The sequence below is a fragment of the Ascaphus truei genome, chromosome 1, assembly GCF_040206685.1.
Source record: "Ascaphus truei isolate aAscTru1 chromosome 1, aAscTru1.hap1, whole genome shotgun sequence".
Lineage (NCBI taxonomy): Eukaryota > Metazoa > Chordata > Amphibia > Anura > Ascaphidae > Ascaphus > Ascaphus truei.
The window spans coordinates 202,788,219-202,813,755 of NC_134483.1; the positions used below are offsets into that span (position 1 = coordinate 202,788,219).

The 25,537-nt window shown below is 45.1% G+C and overlaps 1 protein-coding gene across 1 annotated transcript in view; it reads left to right on the top strand.

The window, feature by feature from the left end:
- LOC142491524 (protein PRRC1-like) overlaps nt 1-25,179 on the top strand; it is a 31,131-nt gene extending 5,952 nt beyond the window's left edge. The window contains exons 4-6 of the mRNA XM_075594253.1: nt 720-823; nt 10,087-10,189; nt 24,145-25,179. Coding sequence (XP_075450368.1) covers nt 720-823; nt 10,087-10,189; nt 24,145-24,354 — 417 coding nt within the window. The 3' untranslated portion in view covers nt 24,355-25,179. The remainder of the gene's footprint in view (nt 1-719; nt 824-10,086; nt 10,190-24,144) is intronic.
- The last annotated feature ends 358 nt before the right edge of the window (nt 25,180-25,537 follow it).

A 25,537-nucleotide genomic window follows, 5' to 3' on the forward strand; every position in this document is an offset into this window, starting at 1 on the left:
TGTGGGAAATCGGCCTGTTCTAGATAGATAGGCGTCAGACGGTCTGTTTAGTAGGAAGAGCCTGGGATCTAAATCCAAGTCTACTTGCAGGATTCCCTGGATCCATATTCTCACCTTTTGCCATAATGCTGATTCCCTGGGGCAGGCCCACCACATGTGAATGAGAGGCCTGACACCCCACATCCCTTTGGACAGTCTGGGGAGTAGCCCGGGATATACCTGCAAAGCAACAGGGGCGTTGAGGTGATACTTATCAGTACTTTGTACCCATTTTTCCTGATTACTGTGAAGATCGAGCACTTGGCTACTGCTAGGAGGATATTGTCCCAGGAGTCCTTGTCGATTTTTCCTCTTCCAAATCATGTTCCCATTGAGTCATATATTTAAATTTTATTGTGGGCCTGGATGGGGGACCCGACTAACGTTCCATATATGCAGGAGATAAGCCCTGCTGATCCCTTGTCTCTCAGACATTGGGTTTCATATTTTGACGGGGTCCCTGGGGCCCGGACTTTGGTAGAAGGCTTTAAGTTGAAGGCTTTAAGTTTAATATTTCTTTATTCGGCATGTTTTTTTCCCTTTTTGTTTGTCTGCAAACGGTTTAATTTTTATTTTAAAATGTTATATATTTTGTATTTATTTTTAAAAGGACGTACACACAAACACAAAATATATATGTATTTTTTTTTTTAAGTCGAATTTTGTTTCATCTTTTTTAGGGAGCCCAGGAAAGGATAGGTGGCTTGCGCCGGAGTGGAGTGATGCATGAGAAACAGCCTGCAGTGTCAGTGGAAAACTTTATTGCTGAACTACTTCCTGACAAGTAAGTGGCTTTCTTATCTATAACTAAACATTAAAAGGGATGGTTGTGTGAGGGCTTCAGAGAGGTCCTTCAATCTTCTTCAAGTTGTGACTTTGCATCTTATTACAAACAAACTTTCCATAATGTTTAGTCCCATTGCATGGTTTTATACCGGTGCAGGATAGTATTTGGCAATAGCTTAATTCTGTCCTTCTGCATGTTTCTCAGGCACTCAAGTTGAAGCAATGCTGATCTAGAGCCATTTGGTTTTCATGCTTCTCTGTGCTCTTGGTTACCCAAAGGTAATGAATCCTGTTCTGGGAACTTTATCTAATATGTTGTCTGTCTGCTCTACTTGTTATCAACACAAGGGGGGGGGGGGGGGACAGCATTTAGGTGGAGCTTCAAAAACTTTGTACTCTACATATACATATCATAAATTGGTTTGTGGGAGGGTTTGGGGCGGCCTCCTCGCACATTATGGGGTCTGTCTCTGGGGTGAAGGAGGAACCTATAAGTTTCCATAACCTGACAAATTTAAATGGGCCGAAGGAGCGGCCAGGTTATCCTCTAGCCGTGGAGTAGGGTTGGTTTGGGGGTATTACAAGCTTAGAGAGCCTAAGTCTACATTTTGGTTGCCTGTGTACATTATCCAGGGTAGACACACCATCTGAAAATTATCATATGTATCATTCAGGAAAGTTTTTCCATCGTGTATATATAAACCACACCTTGTTTCTAATCGGGATTGATGGTAATTTATCCTGTTTCCAAAGACCTGCTAGGTGCACCGTGCTGCAGTGATGATATGATGATAAGACAGAGGTCATTACACTCTGCTCATATTACTCGACCTCTCTGCAGCATTTGACACCGTGGACCACCCTCTTCTCCTCCACATTCTCCATACTCTAGGTATTCGGAACAAAGCTCTATCCTGGATCTCATCCTACCTCTCCCATCGTACTTTTAGTGTCTCTTCTGCTAACACCTCCTCCTCCTCTATTGATCTCTCTGTGGGGGTACCCCAGGGCTCTGTCCTGGGACCTCTTCTCTTTTCTCTGTACACACTCTCTCTAGGTGACCTAATAACATCTTTTGGGTTTAATTATCACCTCTATGCCGACGACACACAAATATACTTTTCAACACCTGACCTTACACCTGCTGTACAAACCAAAGTTTCTGAATGTCTCTCTGCTATATCATCCTGGATGGCCCTCCGACGCCTTAAACTCAACATGGCTAAAACAGAGCTCCTCATACTTCCTCCCAAACCTGGCCCTACTACCTCCTTCCACATTACTGTTGGAACTACAATCATTCACCCAGTAGCCCAAGCACGCTGCCTAGGGGTCACACTCGACTCCTCTCTCACATTCGCCCCTCACATTCAAAACATTTCTAAAACTTGTCGCTTTTTCCTCCGCAATATAACTAAGATACGCCCTTTCCTGTTGTTCGACTGCTAAAACTCTGACTCAGGCCCTCATTCTCTCCCGTCTTGATTACTGTAACCTCCTGCTGTCCGGCCTTCCTGCCTCTCACCTGTCTCCCCTACAATCTATCCTAAATGCTGCTGCCAAAATCACTCTACTCTTTCCTAGATCTGTCTCAGCATCTCCCCTCATGAAATCCCTCTCCTGGCTTCCGATCAAATCCCGCATCTCACACTCCATTCTTCTCCTCACTTTTAAAGCTTTACATTCTTCTGCCCCTCCTTACATCTCATCCCTAATTTCTCGGTATGCACCATCCAGACTCTTGCATTCTTCTCAAGGATGTCTTCTTTCTACCCCCTTTGTATCTAAAGCCCTCTCCCGCCTTAAACCTTTTTCACTGACTGCCCCACACCTCTGGAATGCCCTTCCCCTCAGTACCCGACTAGCACCCTCTCTATCCACCTTTAAGACCCACCTTAAGACACACTTGCTTAAAGAAGCATATGAATAGCACTGTGGATATTCTGAACACATGATACATAAAGCTTGGCCCCCTGCAGACGCACTTACCAGAACTCCCTCCTACTGTCTCTGTACGTTCTCCCTACCAACCAATTAGACTGTAAGCTCCTCGGGGCAGGGACTCCTCTTCCGAAATGTTACTTTTATGTCTAAAGCACTTATTCCCATGATCTGTTATTTATATTATCTGTTATTTATTTGATTACCACATGTATTACTACTGTGAAGCGCTATGTACACTAATGGCGCTATATAAATAAAGACATACAATACAATACAATATGGGTTATTTGCTTGATTTCCGCCCTTATGAAGTCTAGGAGTGGTTTGTTTAATAGAAACAGCCATGGATCTAGGGGGACATCCAAGCCCAGGATCAGTCTGATCCAGGATCTCACCCGCCTCCAGAGGGCCTGCACCTGAGGGCAAGACCACCACATATGTAGGAAAGAGGCCACCTCACTGCATCACTTGGGACAAATAGGGGAGTAGCCTGGAACATATTTAGAAATATTTTCAGGGGTATTGTATCAACGAGTCATAACTTTGCAAGCATTTTCTCGGATAGTTGAGCAGATTGAGCTTTTGGCTACAGCCTCAAAAATATCCTCCCAATCATCATCCTCCAGTTCCTCAGCCAGATCGGTTTCCCATTTTTCCATAAATTTAAGTTTTTAACCTTGGAGTCTTCAGCTGGCATGGAAAATTGACAGTCTAATTTTGATATCAGCCTCTGTCGTGTGTCTGCCCATAGACTGTCTCTCAAACAGTGAGATAGGCCCACAAGCCGTAACTTTAAAGTGAAAGGCCCTTAACTGGAAATAACAAAAGATCTCTCCCGACGGAACTCCTTTTTTTTATCCTTGACCAATTTGTCTAAAGGAGTCACCTTAAATTCGTGGCTAATGTCGAAGAGTCTACATATGTTTGCTTGTCGCCAAGGGTTGTTTGGATAATCCCAGGGAAAAATCTCTGTTCCCAAAGAAAGGGGTCATCAGGGAGTTTGGGTTGCTAAGCTTGTTTTTAAACTTGCTTCAGTCCCATAGTATACAACAAAAAACAAAGGAGCACAAAGCTACATCCAATGTGACAAAAATACACTGTGAAATACCTATATATCTCTTGAAAAAGGGTCATTTAGTTAAACCCTTTGGACAAAGCGTTATAAGCCTGCTAGCCACATCAAGGCATGACCATTAGCAGGTCCTAACACTAACTGATTAAAATTGTTCTTTACCTCTATAATTAGAGGAAGAATGATCGCATTGGATCCGTCACAACCAGCTGCATGCAAGACCTTCTCGCTTGGAAAGTGGGGTGGGGCGAGCTTATATATGTGTGTATTTTTGTCATATTGGATGTTGCTTTGGGCTTCTTTGTTTTTTGTTGTATACATTTAGCCAAGTACACTATCACTCCAATTGACACTTATATACATATATATATTATGTGGTAATTTTGGGTTGTTCCTTAGAGCTTGCTGGGTATCTGTCTGTCCCATAGTGTAAGAGTGTGTGATCGCAGGCAAAGTGGGATCTTTCACAAGACGGACCCGGTTAGAGAGCCACAAAATATTTTCTATAGGGGTAGAGCGGATCATATATGCCTCCAGGGAGACACATCTCCTAAGTGAATGGTTTACATGCCAGGCCACCAATTGACTTGCTTGTGCAGCCCTGTAGTACGAGAAAAGGCAAGGGAGTGCCAGGGCTCCTGCTCCGGTTGGTCTTGTTAGCAGCTTACGGTTAAGTCTGGGTCTCTTATTGTTCCAGAGAAACTTTAAGACTAAAGATTGGAGTTTGGTTATATCTGATGTTACTATGGGGAGGGTCTGAAAAATATAGAGCAACCTGAGCAGTAAATTAATCTTCACTAATTGGACTCTCCCCATCCATGAGATATTAAATTTAGTCCAAACCACTAGATCAGCTTTTAAGAGCCTTCAATATTTTGGGATAGTTATCCTGGTAGAGCGTGTCGTAGTCCTTCGTTTAAAAAGACTCCCAGATATTTCAGCGTTGATTGCTGCCACCCGAAATCAAAGTTTAATTTGATTAGCTTAACTGTCTCCTGCCTTAGATTGATGTTTAGAGCCTCCAATTTACTATTGTTTATCTTGAAACCTGATAGTTTATTAAAAGAAGATAGTTCGTTGAACAGGTTTGGGAGGGTTGTTAAAGGTTTTGTTACTGTTAAAATGATAGTCAGTGAAGAGGGACAGTTTATATAGCTGACCCCCCACCTCTAGACCTGAGATATTAAGATTTCAGCATATATGTGCCACTAGTGGCTCCATACAAAGAGCGAGAATAAGTGGGGTCAGTGGGCATCCCTGTCTTGTACCACTTTTTTTCTGGAACTTGGAAGAGGGGTAAACCCTAGCTTTTTACTATTGAAGTAGGATTTGAGTAGAGGGCCATAACTGATTTTGAGGAAGATGCCTGAATAACCGAAGGCCTTCAATGTTTCCTCCATATGTATCCAGTCTATACGATCAAAGGCCTTCTCTGCGTCAAGGCTAAGCAACATGGTGTGCATCTTTCTGCACTGCCCAAGCCGTGAAATCTATAATATTGTCTGCGGCTTGTCTGCCTGGAATAAAGCCCACCTGATCGGCGTGAACCAAATCGGGTGAAAATCTTTACAAGTCTATTGGCCAGAATCTTAGAACATTTTTTAATGTCTGAGTTAGAGATATTGGGCGGTAGCTCCCACATGCTGAGAGGTCTTTCCCCTCCTTGTAGATGAGATTGAAGCCTGCGGCATACTTTTTGGAAAAACTGAGTCTACCATGGAGTTGAACACAATGAGAGAGAGAAATGGCAGAGCACAACCGGAATCATCCAAAAAAGAGAATTAGGAGAAAAGTGCGTTATCCATAAAAGGGTTTAATATTCATGGAAGGAAAAAGGCAAGGCATTACCCTACCAACATGTTTTGTGCTACACAGAGAACTTTATCAAGGCTTGATAAAGTGCTCTGTGTTGCACGAAACACGTTGATAGGGTAATGCCTTGCCTTTTTCCTTCCATGACTATTAAACCCTTTTATGGATAACGCACTTTCCTCCTAATTCTCTTTTTTGGATGATTCCGGTTGTGCTCTGCCATTTCTCTCTCCTATTGCATTCTATCTCCAAGGATGGAGGCACACCTTGAAGGTCTGACAGGATCAACATGGGCGCTGCAGCAGATTCGTGAGTTTTTTTTCCTGCTTGCTACATGGACATATTATTCTACCAAGGGATTAGGGTATTGTTCATTGGGGTAATTATTAGCCTTTGGGTTCCTGGACAACTTGAGTGCCATCTATGCTAGTTTACCAACTAGGATACCACACCCGGTACCCCCCCTACAATCAAGATTACATCCCAGACCTCACACAGGATTCATCATCATTATTCTATTATTATTATAGCTGTACACGGTTCTTAGCACCACGCATTATACTCTTGCATGGAACAACCTGAGCAGATGATGGGAAGGAGAGAGTCGCTACTTTTTTTTTTTTTTTTAATTATAAATTTGAGAACCCTTCTGGGCCCAGGGCTTTTGAGGCGTTTAAATTTTTAATTACAAGTTTAACTTCTAAAGTCCTGTTGGTTCAGAGCTCCTTGTTGAGCCTCAGACAGAGAAGGTAGATGGATAGTTATGCATGCATTTGTTTTTGGGCGACTTCGACCGTCGCGGGCACTATACGCGCGGCCTTAGGCCGCGGACATGGTAATACCAGCAGCGCTCCTCGGCGCTCGTGCTCAGCCACACCTGCTCAAGCAGGAGCTTTGTTGCATCCTGTCACGCGAGGCAGCGAGCGAGCTTGGGAGGCGTGGCTAGTCCCTCGTTCCCATTGGCTGTTTGCGGACACGTGACCGGCCCTCTGCTCCTGTAAGCGCGAAAACTTAATCTGTCGGCTGCAATTCAGCACGCCTCCGCAAGCGCCTGCTAAACCACACACATACCAGATGCAGGAGGTAAGTGTGCTGGCTCAGTGCGGCTCAGCACAGTATTTTTTACCATGTCCAAGGCCTTTGTCTTGAAATAGTGGAATCTCAATACCGCATCTTTTGGCTTGTCACACGGTTGGGGTCTCATTCTCGGGGCTCTGTAGCATCTGTCAAGGGTGAGAGACTCTTCAGTGAAATCTGGGAGAGCAGCCGTTAGCCACTTGGCTATAAATCCCTCGTTATCCGTCTCTGATTCCAGGATCCCCCGAATCCTGAGATTGTTACAGCGATCTCTGTTCTCTGTTTCTTCCTGTCTGTCTTTGACTTCCAGGAGCTGGGCTTTCACCTCTTTGAGTTCAGCGTCCATAAGGGATTGACGGGTGATTGTTGCATCTACCTTTGTTTATAGGGAGCTGGTACGTTCTCCGAGGGAAGATATTCCTTCTTTCAGATCCTTCACTGCTGTTTGCATTAGGGATTCAATTTTATTATAGAAGGTAAGAAAGTTGTCTTCGTGGAGAGAGTTTCTGGGCAAGATGGCCGCTCCTCACCTTGAGGGCCTCTGTAACCAGCCCTGCCGGTCGATAGCTCGCTGCCAGGAGCCCCCCCCCCCCACTGGAGTGGGGAACCTTGCCAGCGTCGCTCCCTCACCCTCTCCTCAGAGTCGGGTGCCTCGGGTCTGTGCCGACTCCACTACCCGCCAGCTCCCCCCTCTCACCTGCGGATGCTCTGGAGCGCGTTCGCACTCCGCTGCCTTCACAAGGACGTCCACCCTTGCCTGTGACTTTTCTCCGGCAGAGGGCTAAGCTGCCTGAGATGGATAAGGCCGGCCCCTTGTGATCAGTTGCCATTTTGGGTGTTTCGGGGATTTCGGTGATTGCTTCTTCTCTCGTGGGCTGACTAGCAAGCGGTTCATGCACCGGGGAGCCCAAAAGCTGGACGGTCAGTCTGGGAGTTGGTTCTCTCCCTGGTCCCCTGACACTGTGGGTTGTTGGGGTGCTTTTTTGGCAGGGTATTGACGCCTAACTTGCTCCCTGTACTGGGAGCCGAGCAGACCTGCATCTGGTCAGCTCAGTCCTGGCCACGCCCCCCGAGGTCAGTAGTATTTTAACTTTATAATACATTTCTACATCTGGTTGTCCAAATTATTCTTGTAATTCAGAGCTATTTAATGCCGAATTATTTAATAATGTCTTTGAGAACGTTAATGTTTTGGCCAAATGGAGCAGAATGTTGGAACGACCAAGTTTTTTAATAAGTTATGTTAAACCATAAAGACGACTCTTGATTGAGTGGATTGATATTCAATCGTTTACATTAGGATTTCCAGATCATTTTACGATTCTCAGTAATTGACTCACCCGGTTTTGTGCTGCTAAATATAATCTAAGGCTCTAGTTAAGTGAAATACATTGCATAATCCTCCAACATTGTCCATGGATGTCCGTTATGAAGTATGAAGCCCGCTTGGTCAGGATGAATTATGGTTTCTATCATTTTATTTGTTCAATTGGAGATAACTTTGGCTATAATTTTCATGTCTGAGTTTATTAAAAGTATGGGTCTACAATTTGACAAGATAAAGTCTGATTTTTGTGTGTGTGTGTGTGTGTACACACACATACTATATTCACTTTTTTTACCCACCATAACTACACACACACACACACACACACACACACACACACACACACACACACACACACACACACACACACACGCACACACACACACACACACGTATATACATATATATACACACACACACACATTTATATACCGACACACACACATTTATATACACACACACACACACACACACACACACACATTTATATACCTATACACAGACACACACACACACACACACACACACATTTATACACACACACACACACACACACACACACACACACACACACTCACGCATTTATATACATATACACACACACACATTTATATACATATATACACACACACACGCACACAAACATACACACACACACACACCTTGTTTTCAAATTAGTTCTTTTAATCCAATTACGTCATCTATAATTGGGTTTGATTTTCCTGGAATTCAATTGAAAAGCCTTCTGGTTTGGGGTATTTTCTGAAGCAAGCTTTTAAATTGACTTGATTTGAGTCTGCATTTCTGCATTGGAGCGCAAAACTTTTTAAAGTAAACATTAAAAAAAAAAAATTATTGTTAATATTATTGTAGTCTGAGTAATATTCAATTACTATCATAAATGGCAATAACATTACGTGTCAATTTTTAGTTCTATTTGACAGCAATTTTCCACATTTCTTACCACAATTTATTTATTTTTTAACACTCTAATGTTCTTTGCAAACATGATTAACTTGAGTGATTTACCACCTTTTAGCTCTTAACTTGTTTATGGTGCCGCTGCCTCTATGGCCTTTTAACGAACAGAAGGAGAAATGGGCATTACTTGGATCAGGGGTGAGCAAACTTTAAGTCGAGCCCCCCTTTTTCATTGGTGATATGTTGGGGGGGGGGGGGCACCTCCATACTTGATGTATTCCAAATCGCATGGGGAAAAAAACCTTTGAATCGGTATACATTATAAATGTCAATACAGATACGTAAAAATATTTTCATATTTCAACATTTTTAAAACGGCAGAACATGACACATTTTATATGTTTTTTTTTTTCATTTTAAACTAATCGGTGTATAAAAATACTGACTGCAATTTTTTTTTGTGTAGATTCCCAATGCATCCTTTCTGTCACCCTCCCCCCTCTCCTCATCTCTTCTCTCCCCTCTCCCCCTGCTTCATCTTTCCTCCCCTCTCCCTTCCCCCCCTCCCCCCCTTCCCTTTAATGCCTATCTGGCTACGGTGGTGGAGGACCACCGGAGCAGGGCAGCAGAGGAGTTTGATGGCTGGGGAGGAGCGCACTTTATCAGCGGCAAACACCGGAAGTCGGTGAAGACTTCCAGGTCTTACTGCTAGGGCGCGGTTCTCCCCGCCCCCACCACCTCAAGCCGTCCTGCTCCATTACCGCCGTCCACCACCCCCGCTCTGGCGGTCCTCCATTCTCTTCTTCCATTGTTGTCCTTTCCCAGCGCCCTCCTTACAAAATCTTGCGCCCCCCAGTTTATGCACACTTGTTAGTTGACATGAGTTGGAACTAAGAAATTCATATCCTCTGATGAAAACTACCCTGTCACTGCCAGCAGGTATATTCAAGCAGAGGATTTATCGTTAACTAATCAGGATGCCTCAGATTTCATACCCATTTTATAATGGATTGTAATGATGGTTTCAAGTCTGGGTTTGGTCATGATAGGCTTTGGAAACTAAAAAAAAAAAACCTGATGGTTTACTGCACATTCATTCTGTTTTCAGGTGGTTTGACATTGGCTGTGTAATTGTGGATGACCCAGTCCATGGAATACGTTTAGAAGCCTTCACACAAGCTACACCAGTTCCTATGGAATATATACAGCAGGTTAGTGTGACAGTGTGTGCTTCCTCACCCAGGAAAACAGTCATTTAATTATTGGTGTTGGATATTATATATTTTGCTAGTTAAGTAATGTACAAGAAGACCGTTCTCTCGTCACACATAGCTGTAATAGCATCCTGTCGTTTTCTGTGTTGAGGAATGGTCAGTGGATTATTTTTTCAAATAATGCTTTGCAACAAACTGATCCTTTCAAATCACTGCTGCACTTGGTATGGACACCCAGAGGTAGTATCTAATGAAAGACGTACATGTATTCTAGAAAGCTTGTTTGCATTTTGGGCTTTTGGGAGTGAATTCGAATAGATCTGATTCAGCGACCTCACTTTACTGCAACTCCAAGCTTCTTCATGTGTTCATTTATATGATGTAACTCTTTGATTGGACGGCAGAGGGAGCTTTAACCCTTATTTGCTGTCATTCTCTTGTGCACAGCACTGATCAGTTTTGCAATGAGATATTTAGGGCCTCATTCACTGTAGGAACGGTTCAACCTTTTGAGGACTGCGGGTCTCTTTAAAAATGCACAATGACGCTGTGGAGCCGCCCCACTTTGTTTTTGTTTTTTACTTTTAATATCCAGTCTAGTTATCCTATGTATGTAACAATACTTGTGATGTGATTGGGTTTCTATGTTCTTCTATGTTCTTTTTCTTTTCTTAAATTACAAACATATTTTGTGTATAACACACACACACACCCACCCCTGCACCCACTTACACTTACACCCACACTCTCCCACTTAGACTTACACACACTCTCCCACTTACACACACACACACGCTCGCAGACAGAGAGACGCGCAGACAGAGAGACGCGCAGACAGAGAGACGCGCAGACGTTGTCATTTTTAATTATTACATTAAAAATCTAACAAAATCAAACTATTGGAGAATATAAACCCCGCCAGTACCAAAGTCTTCTCAGGAAACCACTAGCAATCTAGGGTTTCCCTTGCAAGTTTAAACCCATTCACTATAGTTTGCTGAGGGTGGAGGGCAATTCCTGTACTAAAGGACCACCAACAGGTTTTAAGGATATCCCTGCTTCAGCACTGGTTAAGCCACTTTTCAGTAATATAGAGAGAGATATATATCTATATATCTATCAATGATGTACAATAGTATAAGCTTTCTACTTATGCACTGTCACTTTGGAAATGCTGATGGATACCTGGCCTATAACACTAACACTGCTTAGACTTCCTTGGGTTGAGCGATTTAAAAAAAAATAAAAAAAAACAATAACAATAAATGTATTGCTATAATAACTATAACCAGTGCTCGACAAACCCGGTCGCCAACTCGCCAGCTGCGATCGGATATTGGCTCGTGGCCAGTAGCTTTTCCCCTGCTCTGCAAAAACAAAATCCCCTGCTTGAAAAAAAAAAAAAAACCCTCTGGCTGTGACGCGGCTTGGAGTTGCCAGGACTTCAAACTGCCCTTCCTTCTCTGCACGGGTAATGAAGGGGGGGGGGGGGGTTGGGGGTGCGCGCGCGCGTGCACCTGCTACTCCTCCTCCTATATATCCTCCTGTATAATTGTGTCACCTCCTGCTTACAAGACCTGCACTGATCCGGTCATGGAGAGGATTGTGGACAGATGCTTGAGGTGGGGGGGAATTTAATGCACTGTAATAAATATTTATATATACTGTTCTGGTGTTTCTCCCCCCTTCCTCCGGTACTCCCGCTGCCCGCGCGGCTCGGGTGCTTCACCCTCCTCCCTCCGGTGCTCCCGCTGCCTGCGCGGCTCAGGTGCTTCACCCCCGCTCCCTCCGGTGCTGCCCGCGTGGGTCGGGTTTTTCACCCCCCTCCCTCCGTTGCTCCCGCTGCCCGCGAGGCTCGGGTTTCACTCCCCCCTCCCTCCGGTGCTCCCGCTGACCGCGCGGCTCGGGTGCTTCACCCCCCTCCCTCCAGTGCTCCCGCTGCCCGCGCGGCTCAGGTGCTTCACCCCCCTCCCTCCGGTGCTCCCGCTGCCCGCGCAGCTCGGGTGTTTCACCCCCCTCCCTCCGGTGACCGCGCGGCTCGTGTCTCTCCCCCCTCCCTCCGGTGCCCGCGCGGCTCGTGTGTCTCTCCCCCCTCCCTCCGGTGCCCGCGCGGCTCGTGTGTCTCTCCCCCCCATCCCTCCGGTGACCGCGCGGCTCGTGTGTCTCTCCCCCCTCCCTCCGGTGCCCGCGCGGCTCGTGTGTCTCTCCCCCCCATCCCTCCGGTGACCGCGCGGCTCGTGTCTTTCCCCCCTCCCTCTGGTGCCCGCGTGGCTCGTGTCTCTCCCCCCTCCCTCCGGTGACCGCGCGGCTCGGGTGTCTCTCCCCTCCCTCCGGTGCTCCAGCTGCCCACGCGGGGCGGGAGGTGGTAGAGTGTGTGTGTGTGTGTGTGTGTGTTATGGTATGGTATGAGAGAGAGAGAGAGAGGGTATGGGACAGAGAGAGAGGGTATGGGAGAGAGAGAGAGAGAGGGGTATGGGAGAAAGAGAGAGGGGTATACGAGAGAGAGGGAGAGAGTGTATGGGAATGAGAGTGTGTGTGTATGGGTATGAGAGAGTGTGTGTATGGGTATGAGAGAGTGTGTATGTGTGTGTGTGTGTGTGTATGAGAGAGAGAGAACGTGTAGGACACCAGAGGTACCCAGTCACCCCCCACCCAGTCAGTCAGTCATCCCCCCCACCCAGTCAGTCAAAAGTCAGTCACCCCCCCCCCACCCAGTCAGTCAAAAGTCAGTCACCCCCCCACCCAGTCAGTCAAAAGTCAGTCATAGTCTGTCATCCCACCCCCTGCCCAGTCATCCCACCCAGTCAGACAGTCAGTAATCCCCACCAAGTCAGACATCCCATCACCCCACCCCCACAATCACCCCACCCCCCCAATCACCCCACCGCCCAATCACCCCACCCCCCAATCAATCACCCCACCCCCCAATCAATCACCCCACCCAGTCACCCCACACCCCCAATCACCCCACCCAGTCACCCCACACCCCCAATCACCCCACCCAGTCACCCCATCCCCCCACAGTCACCCTCTCTCTGTCTCTCACCCTCCGTCTCTCTCACACTCTCTCCGTCTCTCTCACACTCTCTCTCCGTCTCTCTCACCCTCTCTCTCCATCTCTCTCACCCTCTCTCTTCGTCTCTCTCACCCTCTCTCTTCGTCTCTCTCACCCTCTCTCTCCGTCTCTCTCACCTTCTCTCTTCGTCTCTCTCACCCTCTCTCTCCGTCTCTCTCACCCTCTCTCTCCGTCTCTCTCACCCTCTCTCTCCGTCTCTCTGTCTTACAATCTGGATCTGGATATCTTATTTACCCTGTATATCTTAACTGCCCTACACTACACCGAAATAACCTATTCTGCTTTCTTCCAGATCTGACTCAAGCTTCACACGGGAGACATCGGAATCCCCCCTAACCCAGAAGACAGGTAGGGAACACATCCCCTCCAATGTATAACATTGCGGGAATGAGGTACCTGGACATTGACGGACTGCAGATCAGGTAAGATCCCAGGCCGGATTGCTGCTTTAAATATTGTGAAGTGGGGACGTCCAGACACTGGTTAAGGGGTTCAGGAAACTAGTCATTCACATCTGGCTTTTTTTCTAGATTTGACATTTATACACAAGGACTAATTGTAGTATAATGTAATACAATAAATAAACTTATGTCAAAAACGAATGTTCTTACTAGGAATTTATTCAATTTATTTCATTTATCGGTTTTTTAAATGCGGGGCTGGGGGCGGGATTAGAGGCAGGGTTGGGGGCGGGACTAGGGGCGGGACTAAAGGCGGGGTTGGGGCGGGACTAGGTGGCGAGTAGATTTTTTGGTTCGGCGAGTAGATTTGTGGGTGATTTGTCAAGCACTGACTATAACTATATATCTATATCCTAGTAAATCTTATGAAAATGTATTCCTTTTGAGAACACACTTTATTTAGATTTACTAGGCCATAGGGCCCTCCCTTTCCAAACCCTTTCCAAGTCTGCACTTCACATTCTCTCTCCTACGCTGCTTCCATCACCCTAACATCATTAATCCACCCCACATCCCGACACTCTCGCCCTCAGATTCTCCCTTCGTTTAAAAACAGATTGTCAAAGAAAGTGTGTGTTTTTGTGTGTTACTGTGTTCAGCAACTGCTTGCACAGCCAGAGTTGCCCCTTCCGACCTCCCAGTAACTTGATTGGTTCTCTGATGAGGACAGGGTTTGGATAAAAGAATTATCACGGTCCCCTAAGACATACTACTGTCTGACTGTGATTGTGCTTCTGCTTGTTGGTGTGATTGTGCTCCTGCTTGTTGGTGTGATTGTGCTTCTGCTTGTTGGTGTGATTGTGCACCTGCTTGTTGGTGTGATTGTGCTCCTGCTTGTTGGTGTGATTGTGCTCCTGCTTGTTGGTGTGATTGTGCGCCTGCTTGTTGGTGTGATTGTGCTCCTGCTTGTTGATGTGATTGTGCTCCTGCTTGTTGGTGTGATTGAGCTCCTGCTTGTTGGTGTGATTGTGCTCCTGCTTGTTGGTGTGATTGTGCGCCTGCTTGTTGGTGTGATTGTGCTCCTGCTTGTTGGTGTGATTGTATTAAATTGTATTGTATGTCTTTATTTATATAGCGCCATTAGTGTACATAGTGCTTCACAGTAGTAATACATGTGGTAATCAAATAAATAACAGATAATATAAATAACAGATCATGGGAATAAGTGCTTTAGACATAAAAGTAACATTTCGGAAGAGGAGTCCCTGCCCCGAGGAGCTTACAGTCTAATTGGTAGGTAGGGAGAACGTACAGAGACAGTAGGAGGGAGTTCTGGTAAGTGCGTCTGCAGAGGTAAAAGCTTTATGTAACATGTGTCCAGTATTATTCACAGTGCTATTCATATGCTTCTTTAAGCAAGTGTGTCTTAAGGTGGGTCTTAAAGGTGGATAGAGAGGGTGCTAGTCGGGTACTGAGGGGAAGGGCATTCCAGAGGTGTGTGGCAGTCAGTGAAAAAGGTTTATGGCGGGAGAGGGCTTTAGATACAAAAGGGGTAGAAAGAAGACATCCTTGAGAAGAACGCAAGAGTCTGGATGGTGCATAACGAGAAATTAGGGCTGAGATGTAAGGAGGGGCAGAAGAATGTAAAGCTTTAAAAGTGAGGAGAAGAATGGAGTGTGAGATGCGGGATTTGATTGGAAGCCAGGAGAGGGATTTCATGAGGGGAGATGCTGAGACAGACCTAGGAAAGAGTAGAGTGATTCTGGCAGCAGCATTTAGGATAGTTTGTAGGGGAGACAGGTGAGAGGCAGGAAGGCCGGACAGCAGGAGTTTGCAGTAATCAAGACGGGAGAGAATGAGGGCCTGAGTCAGAGTTTTAGCAGTCGAGCAACAGAGGAAAGGGCGTACCTTAGTTATATTGTGGAGGAAAAAGCGACAAGTTTTAGAAATGTTTTGAATGTGAGAGGCGAATGTGAGAGAGGAGTCGAGTGTGACCCCTAGGCAGCATGCTTGGGCTACTGGGTGAATGATGGTAGTTCCAACAGTAATGTGGAAGGAGGTAGTAGGGCCAGGTTTGGGAGGAAGTATGAGGAGCTCTGTTTTAGCCATGTTGAGTTTAAGGCGTCGGAGGGCCATCCAGGATGATATAGCAGAGAGACATTCAGAAACTTTGGTTTGTACAGCAGGTGTAAGGTCAGGTGTTGAAAAGTATATTTGTGTGTCGTCGGCATAGAGGTGATAATTAAACCCAAAAGATGTTATTAGGTCACCTAGAGAGAGTGTACAGAGAAAAGAGAAGAGGTCCCAGGACAGAGCCCTGGGGTACCCCCACAGAGAGATCAATAGAGGAGGAGGTGTTAGCAGAAGAGACACTGAAAGTACGATGGGAGAGGTAGGATGAGATCCAGGATAGAGCTTTGTTCCGAATACCTAGAGTATGGAGAATGTGGAGGAGAAGAGGGTGGTCCACTGTGTCAAATGCTGCAGAGAGGTCGAGTAATATGAGCAAAGTGTAATGACCTCTGTCTTTGGCAGCATGGAGGTCGACAGTTATTTTAGTGAGGGCTGTTTCGGTGGAGTGAGCATTGCGGAAGCCAGATTGTAGAGGGTCTAGGAGAGAATAGGTGTTGAGAAAATGGAGCAAGCGAGAGAATACAAGACGTTCAAGGAGTTTAGAGGCAAAAGGCAGGAGGGAGACAGGTCGATAGTTAGAAAGACAGGTAGAGTCAAGCTTGCTGTTTTTGAGTAATGGTATGACTGTTGCATGTTTGAAGGAGGATGGAAAGGTTCCAGAGCAGAGGGAGGAGTTAAAAATGTGTGTGAGCGTAGGGATTATAGTAGGAGCAAGAGGTTTTAGGAGATGGGAGGGAATGGGGTCAAGAGGGCAAGTGGTAGAGGGAGAAGAGGCGATCAACAGCGACACATCCTCCTCTGAGACAGTGGAAAAAGAGTCAAGGAAGGCAGGAGGAGAGTTAGGAAGAGGTGTAGAATGGGAGGAAGGAACAGAGGGGATGTTCTGGCGTATGGATTCCACCTTTTCCTTAAAATAGTTAGCAAAGTCCTGAGCGGAGATGGAGGAAGGAGAGGTAGCTGAGGGTGGTTTGAGTAGAGTATCAAAGACAGAGAACAGTCGGCGTGGGTTAGACTTGTGCATGTTGATTAGTGAAGAAAAGTAGGCTTGTTTAGCTTGCGAGAGGGCAGAGTTGAAACAGGATAGCATAAATTTGTAGTGAAGGAAGTCTGCGAGAGTGTGAGACTTCCTCCAGAGGCGTTCAGAGGAACGAGTGGAGGAACGCAGCATGCACGTGTGGGAATTTAGCCAGGGTCTAGGGTTAGAAGGGCGAGGGCGGCAGAGAGAAAGCGGGACATGTAGCTCAAGAGAGGAGGACAAGACAGAGTTGTAGTTCCTGACCAGGTTGTCAGGGTCTGTAGCAGAGCTGAGAGGGGAGAGGGAGGAGCTTAAAGTGGACTCAAAGTCAGGTAAGTGAATAGAGCGCAGGTTTCTGCAGAACCGGGGTGTAGATGGAGGTGGGGAAGGGGAGAAGCGAGATAGAGAGAATGAGATGAGGTGATGGTCAGAGAGAGGAAAAGGGGAAATGGAGAAATCAGAGAGAGAGGAGTTTTTAGTGAAAACCAGGTCTAAGTAGTGGCCATCCTTGTGGGTGCTGGCTGCAGTCCACTGTGCTTCTGCTTGTTGGTGTGATTTTGCTCCTGCTTGTTGGTGTGATTGTGCACCTGCTTGTTGGTGTGATTGTGCACCTGCTTGTTGGTGTGTTTGTGCACCTGCTTGTTGGTGTGATTGTGCACCTGCTTGTTGGTGTGATTGTGCACCTGCTTGTTGGTGTGATTGTGCACCTGCTTGTTGATCTGAAGTCACCCTGCACTTTTAGGTGCACTTGTACGGAGCATAGATGAGAATTTGTCAAATTGATCTTCAGCAGGTTCAGTGAACTGAAGAACATTGTCACAGAGAGATTTTAAAATGTGACAGTCCTTCTTTGGAAGATTACTGCATGCTGCTCGTACGAGTATATTTTTACCATTTTAATGACTGTTGGGGTGTATACAAGTATTAATGTTTAGTTGGGGCTCACCTCTGGAGTTTTAAACTGGAATTCTGAACTTGTTAAGCTTTTGGGTCTAAGAATTTTTGGGGGTGAAAGTATCAAACTGCAGAAAACACAGTGAGGGCTATTACAAAAACAGGAAATCTGCACCCGTTTTGGTTATTACCTGTAACTCTTACCTAACTGATTTGTGAATTAACTCCAGTGATCAGGAATAAAGCATTCCTGATGAAATCCTCTCCTGATGATAAGAATATAACTCTTATACTCCGCTCAACTAGTTTTTGCACGAGCATCATATTTTCAATTCGCTTTTTAGTTGTCAAATAGTAAATATACCTTAGTTATATTGCGGAGGAAAAAGCGACAAGTTTTAGAAATGTTTTGAATGTGAGAGGCAAATGTGAGAGAGGAGTCGAGTGTGACCCCTAGGCAGCATGCTTGGGCTACTGGGTGAATGATGGTAGTTCCAACAGTAATGTGGAAGGAGGTAGTAGGGCCAGGTTTGGGAGGAAGTATGAGGAGCTCTGTTTTAGCCATGTTGAGTTTAAGGCGTCGGAGGGCCATCCAGGATGATATAGCAGAGAGACATTCAGAAACTTTGGTTTGTACAGCAGGTGTAAGGTCAGGTGTTGAAAAGTATATTTGTGTGTCGTCGGCATAGAGGTGATAATTAAACCCAAAAGATGTTATTAGGTCACCTAGAGAGAGTGTACAGAGAAAAGAGAAGAGGTCCCAGGACAGAGCCCTGGGGTACCCCCACAGAGAGATCAATAGAGGAGGAGGTGTTAGCAGAAGAGACACTGAAAGTACGATGGGAGAGGTAGGATGAGATCCAGGATAGAGCTTTGTTCCGAATACCTAGAGTATGGAGAATGTGGAGGAGAAGAGGGTGGTCCACTGTGTCAAATGCTGCAGAGAGGTCGAGTAATATGAGCAGAGTGTAATGACCTCTGTCTTTGGCAGCATGGAGGTCGACAGTTATTTTAGTGAGGGCTGTTTCGGTGGAGTGAGCATTGCGGAAGCCAGATTGTAGAGGGTCTAGGAGAGAATAGGTGTTGAGAAAATGGAGCAAGCGAGAGAATACAAGACGTTCAAGGAGTTTAGAGGCAAAAGGCAGGAGGGAGACAGGTCGATAGTTAGAAAGACAGGTAGAGTCAAGCTTGCTGTTTTTGAGTAATGGTATGACTGTTGCATGTTTGAAGGAGGATGGAAAGGTTCCAGAGCAGAGGGAGGAGTTAAAAATGTGTGTGAGCGTAGGGATTATAGTAGGAGCAAGAGGTTTTAGGAGATGGGAGGGAATGGGGTCAAGAGGGCAAGTGGTAGAGGGAGAAGAGGCGATCAACAGCGACACATCCTCCTCTGAGACAGTGGAAAAAGAGTCAAGGAAGGCAGGAGGAGAGTTAGGAAGAGGTGTAGAATGGGAGGAAGGAACAGAGGGGATGTTCTGGCGTATGGATTCCACCTTTTCCTTAAAATAGTTAGCAAAGTCCTGAGCGGAGATGGAGGAAGGAGAGGTAGCTGAGGGTGGTTTGAGTAGAGTATCAAAGACAGAGAACAGTCGGCGTGGGTTAGACTTGTGCATGTTGATTAGTGAAGAAAAGTAGGCTTGTTTAGCTTGCGAGAGGGCAGAGTTGAAACAGGATAGCATAAATTTGTAGTGAAGGAAGTCTGCGAGAGTGTGAGACTTCCTCCAGAGGCGTTCAGAGGAACGAGTGGAGGAACGCAGCATGCACGTGTGGGAATTTAGTCAGGGTCTAGGGTTAGAAGGGCGAGGGTGGCAGAGAGAAAGCGGGACATGTAGCTCAAGAGAGGAGGACAAGACAGAGTTGTAGTTCCTGACCAGGTTGTCAGGGTCTGTAGCAGAGCTGAGAGGGGAGAGGGAGGAGCTTAAAGTGGACTCAAAGTCAGGTAAGTGAATAGAGCGCAGGTTTCTGCAGAACCGGGGTGTAGATGGAGGTGGGGAAGGGGAGAAGCGAGATAGAGAGAATGAGATGAGGTGATGGTCAGAGAGAGGAAAAGGGGAAATGGAGAAATCAGAGAGAGAGGAGTTTTTAGTGAAAACCAGGTCTAAGTAGTGGCCATCCTTGTGGGTGCTGGCTGCAGTCCACTGTGCTTCTGCTTGTTGGTGTGATTTTGCTCCTGCTTGTTGGTGTGATTGTGCACCTGCTTGTTGGTGTGATTGTGCACCTGCTTGTTGGTGTGTTTGTGCACCTGCTTGTTGGTGTGATTGTGCACCTGCTTGTTGGTGTGATTGTGCACCTGCTTGTTGGTGTGATTGTGCACCTGCTTGTTGATCTGAAGTCACCCTGCACTTTTAGGTGCACTTGTACGGAGCATAGATGAGATTTTGTCAAATTGATCTTCAGCAGGTTCAGTGAACTGAAGAACATTGTCACAGAGAGATTTTAAAATGTGACAGTCCTTCTTTGGAAGATTACTGCATGCTGCTCGTACGAGTATATTTTTACCATTTTAATGACTGTTGGGGTGTATACAAGTATTAATGTTTAGTTGGGGCTCACCTCTGGAGTTTTAAACTGGAATTCTGAACTTGTTAAGCTTTTGGGTCTAAGAATTTTTGGGGGTGAAAGTATCAAACTGCAGAAAACACAGTGAGGGCTATTACAAAAACAGGAAATCTGCACCCGTTTTGGTTATTACCTGTAACTCTTACCTAACTGATTTGTGAATTAACTCCAGTGATCAGGAATAAAGCATTCCTGATGAAATCCTCTCCTGATGATAAGAATATAACTCTTATACTCCGCTCAACTAGTTTTTGCACGAGCATCATATTTTCAATTCGCTTTTTAGTTGTCAAATAGTAAATATACCTTAGTTATATTGCGGAGGAAAAAGCGACAAGTTTTAAAAATGTTTTGAATGTGAGAGGCAAATGTGAGAGAGGAGTCGAGTGTGACCCCTAGGCAGCATGCTTGGGCTACTGGGTGAATGATGGTAGTTCCAACAGTAATGTGGAAGGAGGTAGTAGGGCCAGGTTTGGGAGGAAGTATGAGGAGCTCTGTTTTAGCCATGTTGAGTTTAAGGCGTCGGAGGGCCATCCAGGATGATATAGCAGAGAGACATTCAGAAACTTTGGTTTGTACAGCAGGTGTAAGGTCAGGTGTTGAAAAGTATATTTGTGTGTCGTCGCCATAGAGGTGATAATTAAACCCAAAAGATGTTATTAGGTCACCTAGAGAGAGTGTACAGAGAAAAGAGAAGAGGTCCCAGGACAGAGCCCTGGGGTACCCCCACAGAGAGATCAATAGAGGAGGAGGTGTTAGCAGAAGAGACACTGAAAGTACGATGGGAGAGGTAGGATGAGATCCAGGATAGAGCTTTGTTCCGAATACCTAGAGTATGGAGAATGTGGAGGAGAAGAGGGTGGTCCACTGTGTCAAATGCTGCAGAGAGGTCGAGTAATATGAGCAGAGTGTAATGACCTCTGTCTTTGGCAGCATGGAGGTCGACAGTTATTTTAGTGAGGGCTGTTTCGGTGGAGTGAGCATTGCGGAAGCCAGATTGTAGAGGGTCTAGGAGAGAATAGGTGTTGAGAAAATGGAGCAAGCGAGAGAATACAAGACGTTCAAGGAGTTTAGAGGCAAAAGGCAGGAGGGAGACAGGTCGATAGTTAGAAAGACAGGTAGAGTCAAGCTTGCTGTTTTTGAGTAATGGTATGACTGTTGCATGTTTGAAGGAGGATGGAAAGGTTCCAGAGCAGAGGGAGGAGTTAAAAATGTGTGTGAGCGTAGGGATTATAGTAGGAGCAAGAGGTTTTAGGAGATGGGAGGGAATGGGGTCAAGAGGGCAAGTGGTAGAGGGAGAAGAGGCGATCAACAGCGACACATCCTCCTCTGAGACAGTGGAAAAAGAGTCAAGGAAGGCAGGAGGAGAGTTAGGAAGAGGTGTAGAATGGGAGGAAGGAACAGAGGGGATGTTCTGGCGTATGGATTCCACCTTTTCCTTAAAATAGTCAGCAAAGTCCTGAGCGGAGATGGAGGAAGGAGAGGTAGCTGAGGGTGGTTTGAGTAGAGTATCAAAGACAGAGAACAGTCGGCGTGGGTTAGACTTGTGCATGTTGATTAGTGAAGAAAAGTAGGCTTGTTTAGCTTGCGAGAGGGCAGAGTTGAAACAGGATAGCATAAATTTGTAGTGAAGGAAGTCTGCGAGAGTGTGAGACTTCCTCCAGAGGCGTTCAGAGGAACGAGTGGAGGAACGCAGCATGCACGTGTGGGAATTTAGTCAGGGTCTAGGGTTAGAAGGGCGAGGGTGGCAGAGAGAAAGCGGGACATGTAGCTCAAGAGAGGAGGACAAGACAGAGTTGTAGTTCCTGACCAGGTTGTCAGGGTCTGTAGCAGAGCTGAGAGGGGAGAGGGAGGAGCTTAAAGTGGACTCAAAGTCAGGTAAGTGAATAGAGCGCAGGTTTCTGCAGAACCGGGGTGTAGATGGAGGTGGGGAAGGGGAGAAGCGAGATAGAGAGAATGAGATGAGGTGATGGTCAGAGAGAGGAAAAGGGGAAATGGAGAAATCAGAGAGAGAGGAGTTTTTAGTGAAAACCAGGTCTAAGTAGTGGCCATCCTTGTGGGTGCTGGCTGCAGTCCACTGTGCTTCTGCTTGTTGGTGTGATTGTGCTCCTGCTTGTTGGTGTGATTGTGCACCTGCTTGTTGGTGTGATTGTGCACCTGCTTGTTGGTGTGTTTGTGCACCTGCTTGTTGGTGTGATTGTGCACCTGCTTGTTGGTGTGATTGTGCACCTGCTTGTTGATCTGAAGTCACCCTGCACTTTTAGGTGCACTTGTACGGAGCATAGATGAGATTTTGTCAAATTGATCTTTAGCAGGTTCAGTGAACTGAAGAACATTGTCACAGAGAGATTTTAAAATGTGACAGTCCTTCTTTGGAAGATTACTGCATGCTGCTCGTACGAGTATATTTTTACCATTTTAATGACTGTTGGGGTCTATACAAGTATCAATGTTTAGTTGGGGCTCACCTCTGCAGTTTTAAAATGGAATTCTGAACTTGTTAAGCTTTTGGGTCTAAGAATTTTTGGGGGTGAAAATATCAAACTGCAGAAAACAGTGAGGGCTTTTACAAAACAGGAAATCTGCACCCGTTTTGGTTATTACCTGTAACTCTTACCTAACTGATTTGTGAATTAACTCCAGTGATCAGGAATAAAGCATTCCTGATGAAATCCTCTCCTGATGATAAGAATATAACTCTTATACTCCGCTCAACTAGTTTTTGCACGAGCATCATATTTTCAATTCGCTTTTTAGTTGTCAAATAGTAAATATATTTAGTAAAGAGGTGAAATATTGAGGCATGTTTAAACCTTGATCCTGGTAGCGTAGGTCAATGTTTTGATTTATACTTGCTGTCATTTTGTATAGGTTGTAAATAAGATGCCATTTTACAGACGGACGGTTATAAATCATAAGCATATGTCAGACTTTAACAACAACTTAACATACTGAGATGGGGCAATGGGGTCGTTTTTCATGTGAACTGTGTCCAGATTACATTTATGCTGTCTGGTATAACAATGAATGGTTGCCTGGCAGTGGTCTGTAAACTGTCATGTTAAAAGTCCCACATTAGTATGATTCGTATCTGTATAAAACGACGAGGTGCGTCTGGAGGGTACTCAGTATTCAATAGTGTACTATTCAGTATTCAAATAGCACGTGTGTTAATATGGAAAATTATTTCTAAACCAATGACATTCTTTATTTCGTCTTTTTTTCTTTTCCCCTCTCCCAGTCTTTTTAAGTTAAATTATTGTAGTAGTTATTTTATACGCTGCCCCAACAGTGATGTCATTATTGTCTCCCCACCAAAGGTGTTATGTATATGATATAAATATATGTAATTCAAAAGTAACACCCTAACCCTTTTTTATGTTCTGTACCCCACTCCCCATTGTTCTTAACAAAAATGCAAATAAAGAACAAGTTTAAAAAAAGTCCCACATTAGAAAAAAATTGACCATAGTGTGAGTCTGTGTGTCTGTGTGTCTATGTGTCTGTGTGTCTGTGTGTACATGTAGATTCTAATTTCCATATGGTGTTCAAATTGAAGGATATAACGATACCAAGTTTTAGTACAATTGTGTAGTCAATGAGCTGAAATGTTTGAATTTCAGCTATGACCCCGCTGATCTAGTGAGCGGGCTTGTGGTGTCTGCAGATGCACGCTACATGAATCAAAACGTCATGTCAATTTGTTAATCTGAGCCAGGATTTACATTTATTGCACTGTGATCCAGGCAATATCATCACATTTTGTTCTGTCTCTTTGAAGTATGTGTGTGTGTTGACTCTAGTAAACCATAATATTTAGGATTATTTGAGTAGCTACATTATGATTGTGTATTTATTTATTCTAATTTCTTTCTAGGCCCAAAATTTGACCCCGCAGGATTACAACCTCAGATGGTCTGGCCTCTCAGTGACGGTGGGCGAAGTGTTGGAGAGAAGTTTACCGCATGTCACCAGGACTGGTTGGCACGTGGCATTTACAGGCATGTCCTGTCGGCAGATGATTTACGGTGCGGCCAAAGCCCTCGCAGGAATGTATAAGCAACGGCTACCACCACGGATCCTGTGAACACACACACACTGGGACTTGATGCTGTTTCAGCTTGTTTTGTAGTTTTTGAACAGTAGACCAAAATGTGTAATAAAGAGTAGTTTTGCTTGTTTAAATAAAAAGCAAAATATATATATATTTTTTATTTATATATTATATATTATAATTTTTATTTTTCTGCAAGGGAAGTAATAAAATCGACACTGCTGTACAATCAAGAGATTACTTGCATCTGCAAAAAGGTTAACTCCTCCCAACAGCCACCCGAACGTCTTGTGTGTATCAAGCGGAGGCTTGAGTGAGTTTGTGGCAATATTTGGCCACTTGCTATAAGAAAATAAATATACAATATAGTCTAACGCTATACTCCTGGGTAGCCATCTTTTTAAGAAAAGAAAAAAAAAGCAACGACTTAGAAGTATAATGTCAGGAATTACAGATTTACAGGTACAGTTTTGTACATCCAATTTCCATGTAAAATGCATATTGTTCACGTGTTGTCTGTCAGTTTGTTTTCTTTTCAAGTCTTGGTGTATTATAACATTGCTATATCACCATCTACCTTCAGACCTGAGGGATCGCATTAGTACTACAGAACATGCACATGATCTCAGGGCTGATGCCACGTGCTTTGCAGGCCACATGTAAGTGAAGACCGCGCACTACAGCTGGCACTCGGGCTGTAATAATCTGGATGATTTGTATTTGCTGACATTTCTTGTTGTTGTGTTGGGAATTGCCATCAAGGCCTGAGCACAAGCGCACAGATTGATTGCTCTCATTTTGCTGTCTCATTTTGCTGTAACATTGTTTGAATTGAATAAACTTTCAGTACAAAAGCTTTATGCAGCCTGCAGGTCGTGTCTTCATGCCAGCGAAAGAAATTCAACTAAGACCAACGTTGGTGGGAGATTTTTTATTTTTTATAATATAATTCTTTCTGGTGGTGGAAGGTCAGACTTTGAGAACCTTCCAGCACGCTCTTATAAACTTTGACATTAGGTTGCATGAACCAGGTAGTGATGGGGTTAGAGACGGAGAACACATTTTAGATTATTAACAAAAAGCAACAATCCTTGTGGCATAGTTTATTAAAACAAAGGGAGGGGTTAAGTAAACTCTGGCACTGAACCACGTTGATATATTTTTATTTTTTTTCCTCCGGGGATCCCCTGCTTCCTGAGATGGCGTGCTGGTAGGA